At 39.9% G+C, this 22110-nt stretch overlaps 1 protein-coding gene across 1 annotated transcript in view; it reads left to right on the top strand.

The window, feature by feature from the left end:
- Positions 1-517: 517 nt before the first annotated feature.
- EYA1 (EYA transcriptional coactivator and phosphatase 1) overlaps positions 518-22110 on the top strand; it is a 301589-nt gene continuing 279996 nt past the window's right edge. The window contains exon 1 of the mRNA XM_036264086.1: positions 518-616. Coding sequence (XP_036119979.1) covers positions 584-616 — 33 coding nt within the window. The 5' untranslated portion in view covers positions 518-583. The remainder of the gene's footprint in view (positions 617-22110) is intronic.

Here is a 22110-nt window from a genome sequence, read left to right as displayed (position 1 = left end):
TGATCAGCCGTGAAACTGCGACCTAATGTAAACTTGCTAAGAAATAGCATAATAATATCCTTGCCCCGAGGGTAAAACACTCAACTCTGGGTTTTCCTCTTTTATCCTTGCTCAGACTACAGTCATATTTCTTTGTTAGCATTTCCTCTTTGCATTGTGGTACAATTGACGTTGATAGATAGCGCGGAGAAACTGAATTCAAAACGAAAAAAAAAAAAAGAGGAAAAAACAAAGCTGTGGAGAGCTCGCTAGCTGGCCTCTCCGTTCTGCTTTTCCTTGGGCTGCAGCTGCTGACAGCAGACACACTGAGCTATCATTTGGCCACATTTGGCTCATGTAAATTGTGATAAACAATGAGCCCATAATATTTATTTTAAAGACTTGCTCAGTGAAGGTAAGCATTCTTGACTTGTGTATACATGCTGATAAGTGGAAAGTTGCAGATGGAAAGACCAGCTCTTAATTTCACGCCGCACGATTAATATGCTGCTTGGTGCTCTCTTCCCCACAGGTGCAGGAGTGGGGGGACCCTTTGAAGAAGTGTGTAGCTAATAGCTCATCTATAATTCAGAAGAAGTCTTCAATGGAAGACCCCCGGGGGATAAATGGACCGTCTGTAAGTAAACAGAATGTCAGTCTTAAGGAAAGAGTTATTACTTTTAAAATCGTAATTACTATTTTTGTTGTAACCTGAGCGTCTAGAAATTCCTCAAAAGCTCTGCACCAATTTTTAATGATTTTAAAAGTTATGAATTAAGTAGTGCACTATTTTCGCAGCCAAACCGATATGATACCTTTCTTAGAGGTATCAGTTATCAAAAGTAGAGTTCTGGAGGGAAAAGCCAACTTTTAGTATTACTTAATGACACCAAAAAGCATAAGGCAATTTTAAGGCTTACATTTTTCTTTGCCTCGGGGAAAACATGTATTTGTTTTATAAGACTTGCAATGAATATCTAAGTTTGGGTCATTTTATATGTATTTGTTTTAGAAATACACGTGTGTGTATGTGTGTATATCTCTCAAACGTGTGTTTAGGGTGGCGGTTTCACAGTTTGATGAACTCTAGCACTGGCTTTAATCAAGGAGAACCTTGAGTCTCTCAGGTTTTCTTTTGTTTGTTTCTCTTGTGAGAAGAAGAGGAAGGATTCAGGAATTTCCCTCAGGTTCCTATCAGGAAGAAAGCAAGCTTCCTTTGCCTCACAGACAAATATTCCCAGTTAGAGGTCATCTTCGAAATAACCTTCGAGTTGTTTAGACCTTGAATAAGTCAAACGACACTAATTTTAGAAAAGCATCTTTCAGTAAGTGAGAGTCATTTCCTGGGAAACTTTCCATGGCGGTATTTGGGGTGGTATTTGGGGTGACTTTGCCCCAAGTTCTCTGATCAGCGGTGAGGCGCTCAGACCCAGGTCTCGTAGCCCCGCTGTGTTCAGGACGGAATTGTTACCGACCCAGAGTGTGATCTTTAGTAATGCTGTTGTGGTCCTGTAAGTGCCTGTCTTACCCGACCTACTGGTGTTGGGCAATAAGCAGGAACTGCTCACGGAGGAGCATTTTAATAACAGAGGGGCAAGGTACTGGGCAGTCACGCCTGTGTTTCCTGGATCTCCTCAGGCCTCCGAGGTAATTCACTCCACGCTCTCGCTCTGCACAGCACAGCTTTTACCCCCACAGGAAAAGCACCCCGAACTTGACCCAGTTAATTTGTTTGTTTGTTCTTGTAAGCTCCTGTGATGGGCCTGGGGTATTTGATTTATTTTACTCTCATGTTAAAAATACTTTTGTAGCGCATATAAAATAAGGGAAAAGTAAACTCACTGATAACTACTCCTTACCTGCCCCCTTTTATGTAACTCGGCTACTTGGATGGATGACAGTGTCTGCCAATAAGTGTTGCTGATAATATTTCTTTTGCTATTTTATATCATGCGGATCCGAATTTTAAAATTAAGACATTAACTAAGGCTTGAGACAGAAATGGACAAACAGGTAGAGAATGCAGTGAGTAATTTCTTTTTTGCCTATCATCACGAAAAGGTGTGTTCGGTGAGCAATCTCATGATGGATCATTTTGGAGGTTTGTTTTGGCACGTAAAGAGCGCGACAGTTTTATTTATTCATTTATTTGGTACATGCCCCTAGCGGGAACCGAACCTGGGAGTCTCTGGTCCCTAGGCCAACACTCCAACCGCTGAGCCAAACTGGCCAGGGTAACCGTTTTATTCTTGAACGCTATCTGGCTGTCTCAGGTACAAGACTAGGGAGGGACATTCCTCTGGAGCGAACACTGTGGCATCGGAGAAACGTCCTGGCAGTTGGCTGGCTCCTGCCTGTTTGACCTCGGGAGGCAGGGGCCCTGTGCAGAGCCTAGGCTGCCCCCACCACTGCCTCTGCCCAGGTTTCCTCTTTCCTGGGGACGGTGGGAAACAGGCTCGAGATGGGAAGAGGACCTAGAACTTAGCAGAAAATGTTAAGTCAGGAAAATAAAAGATCAAAAGGAGACCTGAAGTAGTACCAGCAGTGCCCTTACTTCCAAACATGAATTGAACTTTCCCTTGCTCCTCATGTTCATCTTTCACAAGTTTTCTTAGAAAACATCTCAACCATATTCAGAATAAACACAAGAATATACGGTACCTCCACTAGCTGCTTCAATATTATCAACGTTCTGCCGTCCTCGGTTCATCTCTCCACCCCCACCCCTCCTCAGCGCCACTGAAAGATTAGTTTTTGCACAGTATTTTTTCATACACCTGAAAGGCACCAACCTTACTGTATGGTTCTGACAAGTGGGTATACCTATCACAAGCAGAATTTCCACTCCCTAGCAAGTTCCCATGTCCCTCCCCACTCAGTGCCTCTCCCATACCCGTTCCCAATCTCAGAGACAAGCGCTCTCCCAGTGGTTTTCACCTTCGATCAGTTTTGCCTGTTCAATAAGATCACATAGTGTGCTCTCTTTCGTTTCTATCTTCTTTTGGCAGCATTAGGTCTGTGAGACTCATCCTTATTGTATATGTAGTAGTAGTTGGTTCATTTTTATTGTTGAATAGTATGGCGTGGCACGCATCCTTTTTAAAGAATAGCAAATACACTCTAAGCACTTGTCTGGGAACCTCAATTTCTGCGTATGTAAAATGAGGAGCTTGAAATCCAATGAACCTGGTGTTGCTTTCGGCTCTATTGCTTTAGAATTCTCACTTTCCTCTACCCTAGCTCTCAGCGAGACTGAGTATGTGCTTCCATAGACATATTCCTGATGGGAGTGGGGCCCTGAGTTTCCTCAACAGAGATTTTTCTTTTTTTTTAAATAAAACATCCCTCTGAATGGTTTTGCATACAAGGCCATACAATATTTGCATTGATCTACATGTGCAGTTATCAGTCAAGTATTGTGAATTCTGTTGCCTTTGTAAACAATGATTCTTTCTCAACTTTACATGGTCCTTTACTCCGTAGATAGAAATGTGTGTGACAAGACAGGAGAGGCGTCAGAGAAGCCACCTCATTTCTTGCTTTTTAGGCCAGATATTGCTTGGACAAGAGGCTAACAAGAGTGCCACCGGTCTTCTTTTAGCCCCATGACGGCTGGGGAGCCCTGAAGGTCTTGGAAAGGGAGAGGCCAAGAGGAACTCCCTTGGCATTTCAGTGGGCAGCAAGGGGGCATAGTGTGGGGGTCCCTTAAACAAGGGTGTGTTCACTCTTAATGTTGGTGCAGCCATGCTTTGTGAGATTTGAAGCCGAAAGTTTCGAGGTGCCTCATGACACTTGGGGGAGGCCAGACGATCGATTATTCGAACATCAGAAGATACTGTATTCCTGTAACGTAGCCTCTTGACCCTGGCGGGGCTTTGGAACATTGTCTCACGTGACAAAGGACCATGGGCCAAGGTGGAGCAGTTTCTCATTTTGATCCTGAGTAGACACAGCGCTGGGCAAAGGTGTTCGACTCCTAGTCCCGCCTCCTCTATCTGGGAATGTTCTGCCTGTATGTTTTCCCCGTCTAGGAAGAAGTAGCTCCTGTGATTCTGTAAGTTTTGTCCACTCTTCGATTCACCTGATGAGGACACAAAGCAGAGGAGGGTGTTTGTGGGCTTCACGTCATCTCTGTCACAGTTCTGGCCTCCCCTCTGGAGGCGTCCCCATGTGAATGAGCATAAACTACTCTCAGAGGGCCATGGCTGGCTCCTCCAAGGCAAGCCACCCCACACGCAAACGTCAGGGAGCCCCAGCCTGGCTGCATCTTTCCATGTCTTTAGTTTATGAGGATTTCTAGAAGGAAATCATGTCAAGATAAGGAAAGCATCTACCAACTCCTTGACAAAAAAAAAAGTAAATTAAAAAATAAGTCACTATACTTTTCCTTGAGGCTGCAAGGTTTGCAGTTAAAAAAAAAACCCACCATGGGCCCTGGCCTGTTTGGCTCAGCAGTTGGAACGTCAACCCGCGGACCTGAGAGTCCCAGTTTGGTTCCGCTAAGGGCACGTACCTCGGTTGCAGTTTGTCCCCTGCCCGGTTGGGGTCGTGTGGGTGGCAGCCACTCGATGTGTCTCTCTCATGTTGATGTTTCTCTCTCTCTCTCTCCCTTCCTCTCTCCCTCCCTCAAAAAAACAAACAACAACAAAAAATCCACCATGGAAAAATTAAACCATGTGTCTGAATTCGATAGGAAGTCTGGTATCTTGAAAAGGACATTTTAGATTCAGAGGCAGAAGACCTGAGGTAACTTTTACTAGTTAAATGACCCAGGGCAGATTCCCAAGGACCAGCCTCCTTAACTGAAACACAGAGATGATAACATTTACCTGTTCTTATTGAAAATTATAATCTTGTAGGTCAAGTGGGATCATGGGTTTTAAAATTAATTGAAAACTGAGAAGTACAATAAGCTCTAATGTACTTTTATTGGAAATAGCTCTAGAAAAATGTGGTCATGGTAAAAAATTACCTAGTCACCTGCAAGCTACAATAAAAGTTTTAAAAAGCAACCACAATACATGTGCCAGGTATTACATGCATCAGCTACTTATATTTGGTCGTGATATTGTTGCTGTGGAGAAATCAGGTCTCTTTAGACTCTAAAAGGAACATATTGTCTTAAATGGTAGGTACTTAATTTACTTTCATTACAAACATTTTAGGTGATGATATTTGAGAGCTGTTTAGAGTAATTACATTTAGGGCTCCACTGTGTTCTTATAACTATACCTCTTGTGTCTCCTTTAAATGATGGTAAATTTGAAATGCTAATAGCAGCATTAGTTGATATTTTGGGTTTTGCAAGAAAACCATTAAATACAATATGGATATACTCTATTTCTATACTTGGAGATTCTAAAAGTGAACAGTGACTTTTAACCAAAACAGAAGAATTAAATATCCATTTTATTTACAGAGAGAAGCACACTATTTAGCAGAAATTACTAAAAGTAGTTGTACAAGTCTGGTATGTATGTCAAATTAACTGGGAAATTATTAATTAAATCAGGATTTAATTTTTTTCAGCCTCACCATGAATGAGATGTTTTCTATAAATGATACTTCTAGGTAACTTAAACTTAAAAGTATAGAACCCAACAGTTTTTACTAAAAGCAGAACTATCTTATTGGCAGAATTCATTAATTTTTCCAGGCTGCTGGAACAACATGCCATAAACTGGGGGGCCTAAAACAACAGACCCTTATTGTCTTAGTTCTGGAGGCTAGAAGTCTGGAGGGCTCCCTCTGAACCTGTAGGGCAAGCCCTCCTTGCTTCTTAGCTTCCGGAGGTCTGCGAGCAGTCCTCGCCATCCCTGGAGTAACAGCCTCAGTACTTCCGTCTCCTCCTACCTTGTCGCATGGCCGTCTCCCTTCTATGCCTGTCTCGTCTTCTTTTTTTTTTTTTTTTTTTTATCCTCACCCGAGGACATTTTTTTATTTTTTGTTCAGATAGAGTAGAAGGAAGAGAGAGAGAGAGAAACATCGACATGAAAGGGACACATCGAGTGGCTGCCACCCACACGACCCAACCAGGGCCGGGGACAAACTGCAACCGAGGTACGTGCCCTTAGCGGGAACCGAACCCGGGTCTCTCTGAACCGCAGGCCGAAGCTCTAACCGCTGAGCCAAACTGGCCAGGGCCTGACTCGTCTTCTTATAAGGACACTAGTTATATTGGATTAGGGGGCAACCTCGTGTCTTCATCTTAACTTGATTATATCTGCAAACATCGTTTCCAAATAGGGTCATATTTATAGGTACTGGGGATTAGGACTTCCACATATGTCTTTTGTTGGGGATACAATTCAGCCCATATCAAAACGTAATAAGAAAGGGAAGCCCCAAACCTTATCTATTTGCCCACCCATCCCACTCCCCCCACTTTGGATAATTTGAGTTTATTTGATTGCGGGCAGTGGGATTCACCATGAGCTGACTTAAACAAACAAGAAGACAGTCTTAAGAAAAACGATATCCAGGGAATTCAGGCAGTTTTCTTTCTATATTTCGCTGTGATTTAGTTTCAGTCTTCTCTCTGTTTACAGACTGGCTTTCTCTGCTCCCCTTGCATGGTGCTGGCTGCAGACTATGGCTGACATGTTACTGGGCCATCTACATGCAAAAGGCAAGACTGTGACTCACCCTGCATGGCCATAACTCTGTGACTGGTAGAACAGGGTGCAGCAGCAGCAACGTGGGAGTTCTCAGGGAAGGGGCTGGGCAGACCGCCTACCAGGTGCCTACTATGACCCTGTAAGAAACCCCAGTTCGTGTGCACAGAGCACCAGCTTGAGGGTACAGCCCTAGTCCTACCTCTTCATCTTATCGACGAGAAGGCTTAACCCTTGGTGCGCCATCACCCACATACTAGTCATTTTGATGGAAAAATCTAACAGTGAATATATACACTTCTTTTCTGATGACTTAAGGTCCTTGTTACAGCGATCTGTTATAAGCTGTATCCCTAACGTGCTAGTTTTTCTTCTCTCCCTCGGTTTGTCTGAGAGCAGCGATGCTTTGCCGTTTCAGTATTAGGCAGGAAAGTCTAGAGCTGGGGCCAAACTTGCTGTGATAGGCACACGGAAAATTGATACTAACTTGAAAACAGGCAGGCAGGTGGGCGTAGTGAAGAGAGCCCTGGCATGGAATCAGAATACCAGGTTTTGAGTCACAGCTCATGAACCGTGGGACCTTGGGAAGTTATTCCAACTTCTGAGCCTCAATTTTGTTTTGAAAACTAGAGATAATAATATCTGCATTGCTGGGCCCCTGTGATGAAGGAATAAGGTGTCGTCTGCCAAAGCACTTTGTCGGCCGTACAGCTGCGTAGACAACTGCAGTGCCAAGCCCATGGCATCCTTCCAGACCGGGCAGGACTCTGCGGGTCAGACGGCAGTCTCTGCTCTGCACTTGGGCTGCCTTTCTCCGCCTCAGTTCATCCCACACTGCAGGGTGCTGGGCACGGCTGTGCGCCCCCCTCAGGCCATCTTCCTCTACTGCAAGCGGATGATACTGATCCCTTAACCTCCCGGTGCTGGTGTAAAGATGGAATGGTAACATGTGAGAGCCCTTCCCATGGTTCCTGACACACAGTAAAGGCTGTCTTCGCATTTGCTATTGTTCCTAATATCGAAGGTGCCAGGCACACAAATGGCAAGAGCTTAAAAGCCAATGTTATCTAAAATTGATGAGACCGGGTGATGAGGTCCTGTCTGTCACTTTCGCTGAAATGTAGGTACCGTCAGAGGGTTAAGCCGAGATCATGACTGGGGATGTCAGACCACGCTGGGAGGAATTGGGCAAAGGTTGGCCTTAGAACGGGCACGGCTGGCTGGGCACACGGAGAGACAGCATGGAACGTGACCTGCGCGTTGGGAGGAGACCGGCCGTCACAGTTCCAGTTTGGCACCAGGTTGTATTAGCAGTTGGGTGTTTCAGGTAAAGAGTAAAACCTCGGCAGGAAAATTGTCCCAGAGCCAGGACAGGAACTTGTTTCTATTTCCGGGGCCAACACAATGCCAAGCCTTTTAGGCGCACCCAGTAAGTGTGTGTTGACCTGAGCTGGCCAGAATCTTGGGCCCCAGTGCTGCTCACATGGCCCATAGGCACGGGACAATCGGGCTGTGACAAGGATAGAATCGCTTGTGGAAGGTGTTAGACAGAAAGGAAAGAGGCTCTACCATTCAGACTCTCCGCCTGTGGCCTGCTCCACTGTGGCACGCTTGCTGCCCTGAGGCTTGGGCCGCGGCGGTCGGCGTGTGACCAGTTAGCGGGGGGACATGGAGCTCTCTTTCTGGGAAACATGCGCAGACTTTGAGGCTTGGGGGTTTGTTTGTTTGTTTGTTTTGGAGGAAGGAAAGAAAAATAAAAACCTTTCTGGTTTATAACTCTGTTAGGAATGACAGCAATCACCAGAAGTATGAGCTAGAATAAGAAAGCCATTTCAATGTGGTGATAATGTAATAAACATTTTCTGTAAAGAACCAGATAGTGACTACTTCAGGCTTTGCGCACTGGAAGATGCTCTGGAAGTCTCACGTCCTCAGCTCTGGCGTGGAAGTTGCCATAGGACAGAATCATAGGAGGATCCAGGTACAAGTTCTCCTGTCCACGTGGGGGGCTCAACGCCGCACTCCCAGACCCCTCAAAGTCTCTGCTTCCTTCCTGTCAGCCCAGCGCTGTCATTTTGGATTGACTTACTTTCTCCCTCTGGGCCTTGTTTTCTTCTCCTACGAAAGGAAGAACTGGGGAGCTCTCTTCTGGTTCTAGCCAAGTGTGACTCAACTGGGGTCCATACTGTTCTGGATAGTCAAAGTGAATACAGTGTATGCATGACAAAGTAAGTGTGTGTGGTGGTCCCCAAGGATGGGCAGGAGGACTTCACACAGAATCCGAGCTCATTGGGAAGCCACCGAGCGCTCAGTGTGCCGATCCATCCCACAGTTTCAGGGGGCATTGAACCCCTATATGAGGCATTCCCACCTTTCTAAGCTCTCCTGGTCTTTTTCTTTTGAACCTCTTTATCCCTCAGTAAATGAATATTATTATTTGTAGAGCCCATAGTATACCTTTACATTGGCACTAATACTGTGATGAGGGTCTTTGATGCCCACATTTCTGTACATGTATAATTTTATTTACATAAATGTTCCTATGATTAATTTTAAAAGGTGCTTGGAATCAATAAAGCATGTCTACATTTTGTAAACCATTCCAGAATGTGTTGTGATTTTTAAAATATGTTACAAATTCTTTAATAGTCCTCCCTTTAAGAGATGGAGTCTCTTGATGCTGACCCTTCCCTTTGGGTGTGGTCTGGGCTTAGTAGCTCACTTGCTCCTTTTTTAAAAATCTTAATTTATTAAAATATGTTTTTATTGATATGAGAGAGAGAAGAGAGAGAAACATCGATCAATGGCATACCCTGACAGGGGATTGAATTTGCAACCTGGGCACGTGCCCTGACTGGAAATCAAACCTGCGACCCTTTGGTGTGTGGAATGATGCCCAACCAACTGGGCCACACCAGCCAGGGCCACTTGTTTCTGATAAGCAGAGAAAAGAGCAGGAACGATGCTATGCCACTGTGGATCTGAGGTCCTAAATGCCAATGTGAATCCGTCACTCTGGGGGAAGCTGGCTGCCATGTTGTGAGTATACTCCGGCAGTCTTACAGAGGGCCCATGTGACCAGCAATGGAACTTTTTTATTCCCAGGTGAGGGAGCCTTCTCGAAAGTGCATCCTCCAGCCCCAGTCCAACTGTCAGATGATGCCGCCCCAGTAGACAGCTGAGGTGCATCCTCATGGGAGCCCCTAATAGCTCATTTTCTCCTTTATTTCTGTTGCCTTAGGTGATGTATCAGTGAAAATTCTGCTCCGTATGATGTCCGAAATTTTGTTGCCTACATTTTCTTCTAGAATTTTTATGGAGTCACGGGTCACATTTAAGTCTTTTATCCATTTTGAGTTTATTTTTGTGTATGGTGTAAGTTGATGGTCTAGTTTCATTTTTTTGCATGTAGCTGTCCAATTTTCCCAACACCATTTATTAAAGAGGCTGTCTTTACTCCACTGTATGCTCTTGCCACCTTTGTCAAATATTAATTGAGCGTATTGCCCTGGGGCCATTTCTGGGTTTTCAGTTCTGTTCCACTGGTCTACATGCCTGTTCTTGTGCCAGTACCAGGCTGTTTTGGTTACAGTCGCTTTGTAGTATAACCTGATATCTGGTATTGTGATCCCACCTACTTTGTTCTTTTTTTTCAAGGTTGTTGTGGCTATTCGGGGTCTTTTTTGGTTCCATATGAACTTTTGAAGTATTTGTTCTAGTTCTATGAAATATGTCGTTGGTATTTTGATGGGGATTGCATTGAATTTATAGATTGCTTTGGGTAGTATGGACATTTTAATGATGTTAATTCTTCCAATCCATGAACAGGGTATGTGCTTCCACTTTTTTATATCTTCCTCTATTTCTTTTTTCAATGACCTGTAGTTTTCTGCAAATAGGTCCTATACTTCTTTGGTTAAGTTTATTCCTAGGAATCGTAATTTTTTTGCCACGATGGTAAATGGGATTGTTTTTTCAGTTTCTCTTTCTGTGAGTTCATCATTGGTGTACAAGAATGGCGTCGATTTCTTGACGTTAATTTTGTATCCTGCTACTTTGCCAGATTTGTTTATTAAGTCTAGTAAACTTTTGATGGAGTCTTTAGGGTTTTCTATGTATAATATCATGTCATCTGCAAATAATGACAGTTTCACTTCCTCCTTTCTAATTTGGATCCCTTTTATTTTTTCTTCATGTCTGATTGCTGTGGCTAAGACTTCCAGTACAATGTTAAATAAGAGTGGAGAAAGTGGACATCCCTGTCTTGTTCCTGTTCTTAATGGAAATGTTTTTAGTTTCTGTCCATTGAGTATGATGTTGGCTGTAGGTCTTTCATATATGGCCTTTATTATGTCGAGATATGATCCTTCTATTCCTACATTGCTGAGCGTTTTTATCAGAAATGGATGCTGGATTTTGTCGAATGCTTTTTCAGCATCTATTGATATGATCATGTGGTTTTTATTCTTCATTTTGTTTATGTGGTGTATCACGTTTATTGATTTGCGAATATTGTACCAGCCTTGCATCCCTGGAATGAATCCCACTTGATCATGGTGAATAATTTTTTTGATGTATTTCTGGATTCGATTTGCTAATATTTTGTTCAGGATTTTGGCGTCTATGTTCATCAGGGATATTGGCCTGTAGTTTTCTTTCTTCGTAGTGTCTTTTTCTGGTTTTGGAATTAGAATTATGCTGGCCTCATAGAATGTGTTTGGAAGTCTTCCTTCTTCTTGAATTTTTTGAAATAGTTTGAGGAGAATGGGTGTTAGTTCTTTTTTGAATGTTCAGTAAAACTCCCCCGTGAAGTCATCTGGGCCTGGGCTTTTGTTTGCTGGGAGAGTCTTGATTACCTCTTCAATTTCCTTAGTTGTTATTGGTCTGTTCAAGTTTTCTACCTCTTCCGGAAATAGTTTTGGGAGACTGTGTGTTTCTAGAAATTTGTCCATTTCGCTTAGATTGTCGAATTTGTTGCCATATAGTTGTTCGTAGTAGTTGTTAACGATCTTTTGTAGTTCCTTGGTGTTGGATGTTACTTCTCCTCTTTAATTTCTGATTTTGTGTATTTGGGTTCTCTCTCTTTGTTTCTTGGTGAGTCTAGCTAAGGGTCCATCAATCTTGTTTATCTTTTCGAAAAACCAGCTATTTGTTTCATTGATCCTTTGAATTGTTTTTTTGGTCTCTATGTCATTTATTTCTGCTCTGATCTTTACTATTTCCTTCCTTGGGAGCCCCTAATAGCTAATAGCACTGAACTAAACTGCTACCAGATTTATGACCCTGAAAAGGGTCATATGTGAGATAATACTTGTGTATTGTTTTAAGATGCTAAGTTTTGGGGTAATTTGTTATGCAGCAATACATAACTAATACAGTGATCCTATTGATCTTATTTGGCATTAAAATGATCCTTATTCAGTATTTTGAACAGATGATATAAAGCTTGATTATGAATATAACTAGATGTTATATATGTTGAGAATATAACTATAGAAATATGTGATTATATAAATTTAATTCATATAATTCATTTTTCCTACAACATTTCATGTAGTCAATTACTGGGTATTTTTCTCTCTTTTGTACACTGGTTACATTCAGATGTCAATTTATTTATCTTTATCTCCTCCAAGCAGAGCTCGTTCTTCTTTATACAATAAGTGCTTTGAACTGCTAATTAGCATATACGGTATTCTGTCCTACATTGTTCTCACTTACTTACAAATCTGGCTACCTTCTGGACTATGAGCTGTTTGAGGGAAGAGAGCACGAGAGAATACCCACCATCCCTTTCTACTTTGCACATTGGAGGTGTGAAAATGTTTTCGTCGAATGAATGAATGAATGAGTACAATTACCTGAAGTGTTCATTTTGTAAATAGGGAGACATGTTCACATGTGCTAGTTCAGCAGCTCTCCTCTTCATGGCTGCAGGGAAGCACCTACTCTTGGACAGATCCCAGATGCATGCTCAGAGCTGGTTTTGCTCTGCCAGGTTTCATGAGGGTAGAGGTACACTGAAAACGCACACCTCTGCTGTGAAACCTCAGTAAGTGGACCTCCAGGAATAGAATATATCTGATAATTCTAGGAGAGGGTGAGGTTTATTTTTGTGTCCTTTTATGAAAATAGGAAAATTAAAGAAAATAACAATATAGATTAATTTTATCTGTATATATGAATATGTGGAAATAGATGGACAAAATAAGCTGACGATCATATACCAAATTTTCATATTCTTTTTGTGAGTAAATCTTTTTTAAAAATTTATTTATTTATTTATTTTTGGTACATGCCCTAGTGGGAACTAAACCCGGACTCTCTGGTCCACAGGCCAATGCTTCAACCGTTGAGCCAAACCAACCAGGAGTAGTAAATCTTATTCATAGCAGAAAATTTCCAAACTGCTCTACAAGGTTGAACTAGAGCAATTAATGTTTATATTTCAAAGGAATTCTTGAATTTTTTAAAGAGGTCTCCCAAATTCAAACTTAGCATAGATCAGACTAACATTCTCATAATTTTAAAAAGATTGGTTCATGTGGTGCTGTGAACGTATTCTCTCCCATGTTGCATTAATAAAGCAGTACATGAGCTTGTGTTCTTATCAGCTGAAGTCAGTGGGTACCCATGAGGGTATACGAGGGAGCTTGGGCTTGGGGGCAGCAGAAGGCTTGTGTTGGAGGCCTGATTCACCTGCTGCCTGCGTGTGTGCACATCTCTGGGCATCTCTGAGTCAATGTCTTCATCTCTAAAATGGGGATAATATTTTAGTGCTGAGTATCTCAGAATCATTGTGAGAACCAAAAGGAGAACATGAGTGCTTTTATTAAGCTATATGTGTCTCATACATACACATTGTTTATCAAGAGCACATCTTTAAAACAATGAATGCCTGCCCAGCCAGTGTGGCTTAGTAGTTGAGCATCGACCCATGCAGCAAGAGGTCACCTGTTCGATTCCCACTCAGGGCACATGCCCAGGTTGTGGGTCTGATCCCCAGTGGGGTGCATGCAGGAGGCGGCCAATTGATGTTCTCTCTCTGCCTCTCCCTTCCTCTCTAAAATCAATAAAGGAAAAAAATTAAAAAACAAAACAAAACAGTGAATGCCTTTGTGTTCTTCCAGATGGTAGTGTCCTCTGTAACAATTTATCTTTTCTTTTGTAAGGGAAAAAAATCTTTTTTAAATTATTTATTTTAGTTTATTATTTTTTTTATTTTGAAGTACAGTGCCTATAACGTGAGAGGATGCAAGAGAGAATCGGTATTGGGTTGTACAAATAATAAAGTAGATAACTGTTGACTCACTTGTTATTATTTTTGCTTAAATCATAAATAAACTAAAATTACTTTCAGGGATCCCAGAATTTATGGTAATTTATTTTAATGTCTAGAAATTCTCAAAATTTTATTATATCAAAAATCATTTGGCAAAGGTATGTAGTGCTGATTTATTTCTTTAATGAGGGTACTCTATTTCTTTCAGAGTATAGCCATTTAGGATGTTCTTTAACAATAAAATATTATGCTTTGAGAGTAACCCAATATTAATCTTAACACTAGTTATATTTATAAAGATAAAAATAAATGCTATATTATCATCTTAAAATGTCATTAAAAAGCTAGTTCTTTAAAATTTTAAAATGATCTATTCTTTAAAATTTCATAGCTAATTTCCATTTACATGAAGAAACAGGTTTTCTTAGAATAAAGAAAAATGACCAAAAACAGATTTTACTGTTTTTACTCTTGCTCCTTACAGTAGTGATTTTTAGTGATTTGTCTATTTAAATTTCTGTGGAACATTGAAAAACCATACATTTACCTGATCCTATCTAGTAAACTGGGCAGGGTACCTTTAAAAATGAGTTCAAAACTATTTTTTGTTCAGGCATGTGAAATTACGTACCCTGCAAATGTTTATAATTGGTTAGCTATGCCTGCATTTAACCACTTGTGTTCTCAAAATAAGAAACTGTTGGTGTTGAGGTGAAACCCAATGACTTATAAATAATTTTATCCATAGAGCTGACTTTTATTAAAGTTCACTTGTTAAGAAGTTCACATTAGACCTTAAAATTAGTGGTTTGCTGAGATTCCAAATTATTTGGGGAAAAATGTACTCACTAATACTATGAACTAACAAAATTAGATCTATATTTTAACTTAATCAATTACATGTTATCTTATATTTTTTAAAAAAGGTTATCTTTCTATTTGCTCTAATATAATTATTAAATACAGTGATTGATTTCAATGAAAATACATCTACCTCATACTTCTACATTTTATTTTATTTATTTTTTTTAATCCTCACCTGAGGATATTTTTCCATTTATCTTCAGATAGAGTGGGAGGGAGAGAAAGGGAGAGAGAGAGACACACATCGACTGGTTGCCTCCCACAGGACCCTGACCAGGGACAAGGACGAACTGAACTGCAACCAAGGTACAAGCCCTTGACAAGAATCAAACCGGCGGCTCATTGGTCCACGGGTCGACACTCTAAACACTGAGCCAAACTGGCCAGGGCTCTTACTTCTACATTTTAAATTCAAACTGTGAGCCAGGCTGCCATCTTAAAACAATGTAACCAACAAAATGTTTCAAATGAACATGTAATCTATTTGCCATAGTAAATGAGGACTGTAATTCATAGAACATCAGCTAAGGCAGCAAGAAAAATAACTGGGCTAATTCACAGGTGTGTGCCATGAGAGTCTATGGTGAACTTCTCATATTTAGTGCATTGGAGTCCCTCTGAAGGTTGCATTAAATTCTTGGGACAAAGGTGATCTACTGCAATTTTAGTTGCAGTTAGTGGCTTCCACGTATATGGCTAATAAAAATTGAATAGATTTTTATATTACTTTGAATGATCAGGCCCAAAATTCTTATAATGCTCTTGCCTACCTTAAACATTGAGAAAAGAGCCCTGGCTGGTTTGGCTCAGCAGTTAGAGCATCAGCCTACAGCCCAGAGAGACCCGGGTTCGGTTCCCGCTAAAGGCGTGAACCTCGGTTGAAGTTCGTCCCCAGTCCTGGTTGGTCGTGCGGGTGGCAGCCACTTGATGTGACCCTTTCACATCGATGATTCTCTGTCTCTCTGTCTCTCTCTCCCCGCCCTCTCTCTCCCTCTCTCTCTTCCCCTCTCTCCCTTCTACTCTACCTGAACAAAAAAATGGAAAAACGTCCTCAGGTGAGGTTAAAAAAAAAAATTGAGAAAATATATTATAATACTAAAGGCATTTGTAAAAGTAAGAAAAGAGTTTATAATACTATAGCTTAATGAAAAGTTTCAAGATGATAAATGTATTTTTCTAAAAAATGTGAAAATATACTGCATATTAAATCGATTGAGATAATGTTCAAAGAGTCCTTTAAAGTTGTTGCTCAAAAAATTGTTTGTATTGATAGCTCAATTCTCCAAACATTGTATATTTGCTAAATTGATAAGAGTTCTCAAACATACAAGTTACAGGAAAAGATGAACTCGGCTAGATTTCTGGAAAGATATCAGCTTTATGTCCATGGAAATGTCTATTACAGTGCCTATTACAACTAAGAATAAAGAGCATTTATTAGGCATTTACCAGGTAGCCAGGGATGTTCTAAGCACTTGAGACGTAACAGCCTCAGCTCATAGTACCTGGTGATAATCTGTTGGAGACTGTGCATGGGAATGGGTGGCGTGGGTTACTTCCCGGATCCCTTCTACTGCTGAGATTCAGTGAATCCACGTGTATTACCTAGTGCCTAATGAAAAGAGAGGACACGGGGCTGCAAGGATCAAGGTCTTTGGTCCATATTTCAGAAGGCAAATGGATAATGTTCTCTGTGTTCCTTTGGGATAGGCATATAATTTTGAAGAAAACTTGTTATATTATTTTCCAGAAAGGTTCACATAAAGCACATTCTGATTAGAAATACTTCCGCTATTTCTTGCCATTTTTCAAGCCCTCTGTGAGCCCCAAAATACAGTATTAAAGACCCTTCATTCTTTTTAGTATCTTACTTAGCTTTAGCTTGTTGTAAATGAACTCAGGGTAATAATCTTGTTACTTTTCTTTTTCTTTTAACAGTTCAGATCAATAGTGACACATTTGATCTTAAAAAGGGAAATCTAATTTCTTATTGAATAGGTAATAAAAACCATTGAAAATATGTGTAGCCTTGAGAGAAAAGCATAAGAGTCTAGCTTGTGAAATATTTAGAAAATGCAAAGCAATTTACTTAATTTTTCTGTGAATTTAATGAAAAATAGGTAGGTTTAGACTTTGATGGTTTAAAAGACCACATTTCCCCCAATCTGGCTTTTAGAGAAGTAAAGGGATTCTACAGTAATTTCTCCAGTTGATAAACGCCTGCTTTTCCACACATCCTACCTTTACATATTTCTGTAGGAATTCTAGGCATACGTCTTCATCTTGCTTTGAACAGTCTTTTGTCTAACTTCTATTGTTTCTTTATGTAGCCACAAATCTCTTCCTATTTGCAGTTCCACGTTTTTCAAAATATTAATCTGTATTTTTAGTTAACTTACAATTAAACTCACAAATATGGTCATCGTATTAGCTTTAATGTCATGTTGCTGCAATGTGAGTACTATGAGGACAAATCTGAGATATGATTGAAAGCATCATATTCAGCCTTTTCCTCCAAATTATTTTAGAGAGAGTAATGGAGAGAGAGAGAGAGAGAGAGAAACCTCAATGTGAAAGAGAAACATTGATTGGTTGCCTCTGGAACACATCCCAACTGGGGATCAAACCCGCAACCTGGGTATTTGCCCTGAGCAGGAACTGAACCCACCACCTTTTGGTGCACAGGATGAGCTCCAACCAGCTGAGCCACACCGGCCAGGGCTCAGACAATCTCAAAATTTTTTCTCATGTTTTGTTGAAGGGGTTTTCGTCTATTAATTGTACTACACGTATTCTCTTTGATTCAATTCTAAGTCATAATGCTGGCTTAATTTGAGTTAGAAAAAGATAAAAGCTTATTTTTATGTTTTATTTTTTAGAGGGGACCCAAGTATAGCATCAGAGGAATAATCTACTATGTTCAGTCTTAGAGATAAATATTTAATTAAAAAAAATGTAGATAGGTGTTAAGATTCATGGAACTTTGGGAACTGGAGTATATTTGCAACTAACTGCAGAGTTAACGCCGATTCCTTAGGTAACTTTTAGAAGGGCTTACATTTTACATAAGTTTAAAAAAATTTCTTGAAGATACTATATGCTGGGTTCATTTATTTTATGTGTATATAAAGTTTTGGATCTAAAACCATGTTCCCAATTTCAGCCTTTATTTCTAATCTTCAGTCCCTCTGATAGAATTAGCCCACATTGACTGGGAATCGGCTCGCTCAGGCTCACTGAGCCGGGGTGGAGGGGTGAGGAAGTTCTTCATCTTTCTCAGAGGTGTGGTTCTGTTTACTTTGGAAAGAAAAGATACAAGTGTCTCCTAAAGTGGATTAGACACGGCAAGACGAGGTGATACCTTCACACTCTCCACTCCCTGGCCCTGTGAGAATGCCTCATGTGTGAAATTTCTTACCTTCTTAAAACTCTTGATAGAGTTGTAGCTGAGCTCTTAACAGTCAAAAACAAACTGCCAATGAAGTTTATTTTCTTTTTTGCTGAGTTTTCTGGACCATTGTTTCGCTTGAGAGGCCCTGTTTGTTAGTTTTGGCTCGGGGACCGCTTTTCCTTCAGGACAAGCTCTCCTTAGGCACTTGTACTCCTCGGACCCAGGGCAGCCGAACTACAGTTATGCTACAGCGCGCTGCAGCCAGGGACTCCTGTCTCGGGAGGGTGTCGGCGAGGGGTCTGATCTGGGAGGTCGCTGTTGGGAAAAACCGGGACATTTTTGTTTGTTCTCATAGAAGGGTCCTGCTACAAGTTTGATGTGAACGCTGGCTCTCAGCCCTTTTTGCTGTGACTTGGACACTGATCTGATTTTCTGCTTTCACGGCCCCTTTAAAAAAAAAATTAAAATATTTAATTCAACATTATCGGTGCTTACAAGCTATACAGCAGAATAAAATCACATTACAAACATTGTAGTATTAGATTTTATCACCATTTATTTCTTCTAGCCTGTCCAGGGATTTCTTCATGTTCCGTAGAACTAATTTGCAGTCAGACATTGAGGTCTTCTAGAAGGCCGGCAGGCTCCAGAAATTAATTTATCCAAATAACCGATCCCTCTTAGGCCAACCATAGAGGGATCCCAAAATGGCCCAAGCAGGCAGAGCCTCCTTTTGAAGTCTGGAATGTTTTGACTGACTTGAAACAGGCGGCTGGAATGAAAGGATAATTTTCAGTGACCCAGGGGAATTTTTTTTTTTGTTGTTGCCATTTTCAAATATTAGGTAAAACAAAGAGAAATTGCTTGCTCTAATTTAGAAAGACTTAGTAATCAGGAAGGCAACCAGACTAAGAATAAAGTTCCGAGGTAGAGAGCAGAAACATTTATTTACTAAATCTAGACGGCTGGCAAAACCAAAATTATTATACCCTTAGAAAAATCTCAGAGGGGGACGTATTTTAGTCAACATATCTGTGTTTTCACCCCCTACATCTGAATTATTTTCTGAGTATTTTTTTTTTTTAAAGAGAAAGTTAATTGCTTTGATTTATGGCCATCTAAAAACGTTGCTATATTTCCATCTTAATTTTATTAAACAAACAGGAGGTTGTAATTTAAAATAGTCTACTCTATTAAATTAGTTTACTAGAAACACTGAGTTGATATTTCATATTTGTCTAATTTTCAAAAAATATCAATAGATTTTTAAGGCCATTAGATCTTGAAAGCAGACTGTTTTGTGAGCTAACAGGACTTTCCAATGTGTTTGACTCCTAAGTCGGAGTACTCAGTCCAAGTCATTGTGAATTGATTCATTCCTTATACTGTAGATAAATATTCGTTATCACAGAAAAAAATACCTTTACCACCTGTTTAGTGGAGAAAATGAATTAAAAATAGAAATGGGTAAACAAACAACTGCTCATTAAGACAGAAATAGGAAATGCTTCTTTTTACACAATATATTTCATTTCCCTACAGTGTAATTAAACGCTTACATAGTGTACTTAGGAAAAAGGGATTAAGTAATATTTGCAATTTAAGAGTTCTGGATAGTAGTAGATGCCAACTGATTATGAACTTGGGCTTTGTTTTACAGTTTTGGAGAATTATAAAGTAATTTATGTACTGATGAGGCCACAAGCATGCCTATCCTGGCAACTGGCATTCTTTAGTTGTGAAGTATGTCCCGATTTAATTTAAATCAAGAAGAAATTGTAATTTTATTTACTTTCATTTGTTGTCAGGTTGGTTTGCTTGTTTTGAATTGGGTTGATTGGCATTCTCATGCTTGTTGCTGAAGTGGTCAAACCTTTGTCTCTAAGTTTCGTCTTTAATTCTTGCACCAGTTTTTCATTTGATTGGCTGCTCTTACAAAGCCAAAGTACCCGGTAAATATAAGGAACACCTCTGAAGACAATGTTCTTCTGTTGGGAGGCGACATTCATGTTATTCCTGGCTGTTACAGAGAGACAATAGCATTGTCCCTTCACCTTTTCATCATCTTCAAGTTCTTCTTTTACCTACTAAAATTCTGAGTAAAAAAATGTCAGCTCTTCAATAAGTGGTGGAAAATAGCCTTTGAAAGAGAAGGAAATAGAGAGGGTGAAGTGACAATTGACTAGGGCCAGCAGTGTTGATAAATTTAGAAGAGAAGGTGAGTCAAGCTATCTTTGGTTATAAGAACTAAGACTATGTAAGTACAGAATAGAGATTTGAGAAATGTGCGCAGCTGTATAGCAGAAAATAATCATTTATATGAACCGGCTGAGGGTCAACTGTAAAGACTCTCATTATTCTAAAAGCCATAGTTTCCTACTTGGTTTCGCATGTTTTGTGCCCACTTCTCTGCCCGACAAAAGTCTCCTCCTCCTTCTTTTTTGAAGTCTACTTTGGTAACTCCAATTAGTTGTGTTCTCTCTTCTTGATCCTTTAAGAGCTCTACTGTAGCCCTCAGTAAGCTAATTCTCAATTGGCTATTTACACATCTCTCTTTGAATGAATGGACTGTGAATTCCCAGAGGAGCACCCTATCCTGTCTCTTAATCACTAGCCCATCACCGTTGCTTGGGACTCACTAGCTGTTCAGTCAATATTGCTTCAATGAATGAATAAATAAATGAATAAAGGACATGAGAAAAAGACAAACTTTAAGCGCTAGGAAAGGTACCAAAAACTATCTTTGCAACTATAGGCTATTTATATTCATTATACTCATTTATGTATAACTAGTCAAAGGCCAACTTGATCTGTAGAGGGGATAATTATTATAGTTCATTGATATTATGTTAGCACATCAAGATCCTTGTTTATTCAAAGTTTATTAATCCCATTCTTTAAAAATATATGTCTGTGTAGGTTGTATATGGTATGTATATGTCAAAGTAGAGATATACTTAGTTTATTATGTTCATTACTTATCAAGTAAGAGAAAAATTAGAATTTCAAAAGGAAGTTTGAATTGCAAAGTGTCTTGTTGGGAGTGTTTAGAGTATACAATCATAGTTTTAAGAGAGGCTGTAATGTTCAATGGACTATTGTTGAAACATTTTGTTTGTTTTTAATTCTTTTCCTTACAACAGTCACTCCCATTGCATAAGAATCTTCAAAGTAAGTGGAATGCAAATTTGTGTAAAAAAAAGCTTGGGTTAACATAATTTTCAGAGTTTCCCATCATTTATTCTAACAGGACTAGACTTGGCACTTTTCTGTCATGGTGATGCCCTGGTATGAACTGTATCAGTAGTAAAAATGTGCAAACATAATTAATTAGCTGATTCTTTTGATGTTGTTCAGATTCAACTTGGTTTTGAGCCTTTGGTTAACTGCATAGTTTTACAAAGCCAGAAACAGACACTTTCTTTATTATAAAAGGATGAATGAAATTAATTTCTTGTAGAGTTAGGTTCAAGAAATTGGGAAGCAGATGATTGGAAATTAAGAGCATGGCTTTGAGGTCATGTGACTTGAGTTCTCATTAGGCATTGTCACTCACTGGCTGTGTGACCCACATCAAGTTACTTATCTGGCCTTCCTCATCTGAAAAATGAGCTAATAAGATGTCATGGAGTTAAAAGAAATAGATGATACCGTGCTTGGATGCTTGGCATATGGTAGCTACTCAACTAACATTAGTCTCTATCTTCCAAGACAATTTTTTTCTTTTTTTACTGGACCCTAAAATTATGTAGCTTGTCCTTTCTTCTTTACCTTGCCACCAGGAAGGAAGATCAGAGGTAAGTTTAGTGCTAATTATTGGGAGTTGTCTCATTCTAGATCTTGGTATCGTTCTCTACTTTTTTTTTTTTACTGATGTTTATGCTTTGCATTTTATAAAAGGCTGTGCTGTTTCTATACATATAGTACCTTGAAATAAAACTTTAAGCAATACAACAAATTATTTAAAAATAAAACAAAGG

The sequence above is a fragment of the Molossus molossus genome, unplaced genomic scaffold (assembly GCF_014108415.1).
Source record: "Molossus molossus isolate mMolMol1 unplaced genomic scaffold, mMolMol1.p scaffold_m16_p_16, whole genome shotgun sequence".
NCBI classification, from domain to species: Eukaryota; Metazoa; Chordata; class Mammalia; order Chiroptera; family Molossidae; genus Molossus; species Molossus molossus.
The sequence above is the reverse complement of the archived record's forward strand: the minus strand, read 5'-3'. Positions and strand labels throughout refer to the sequence as shown.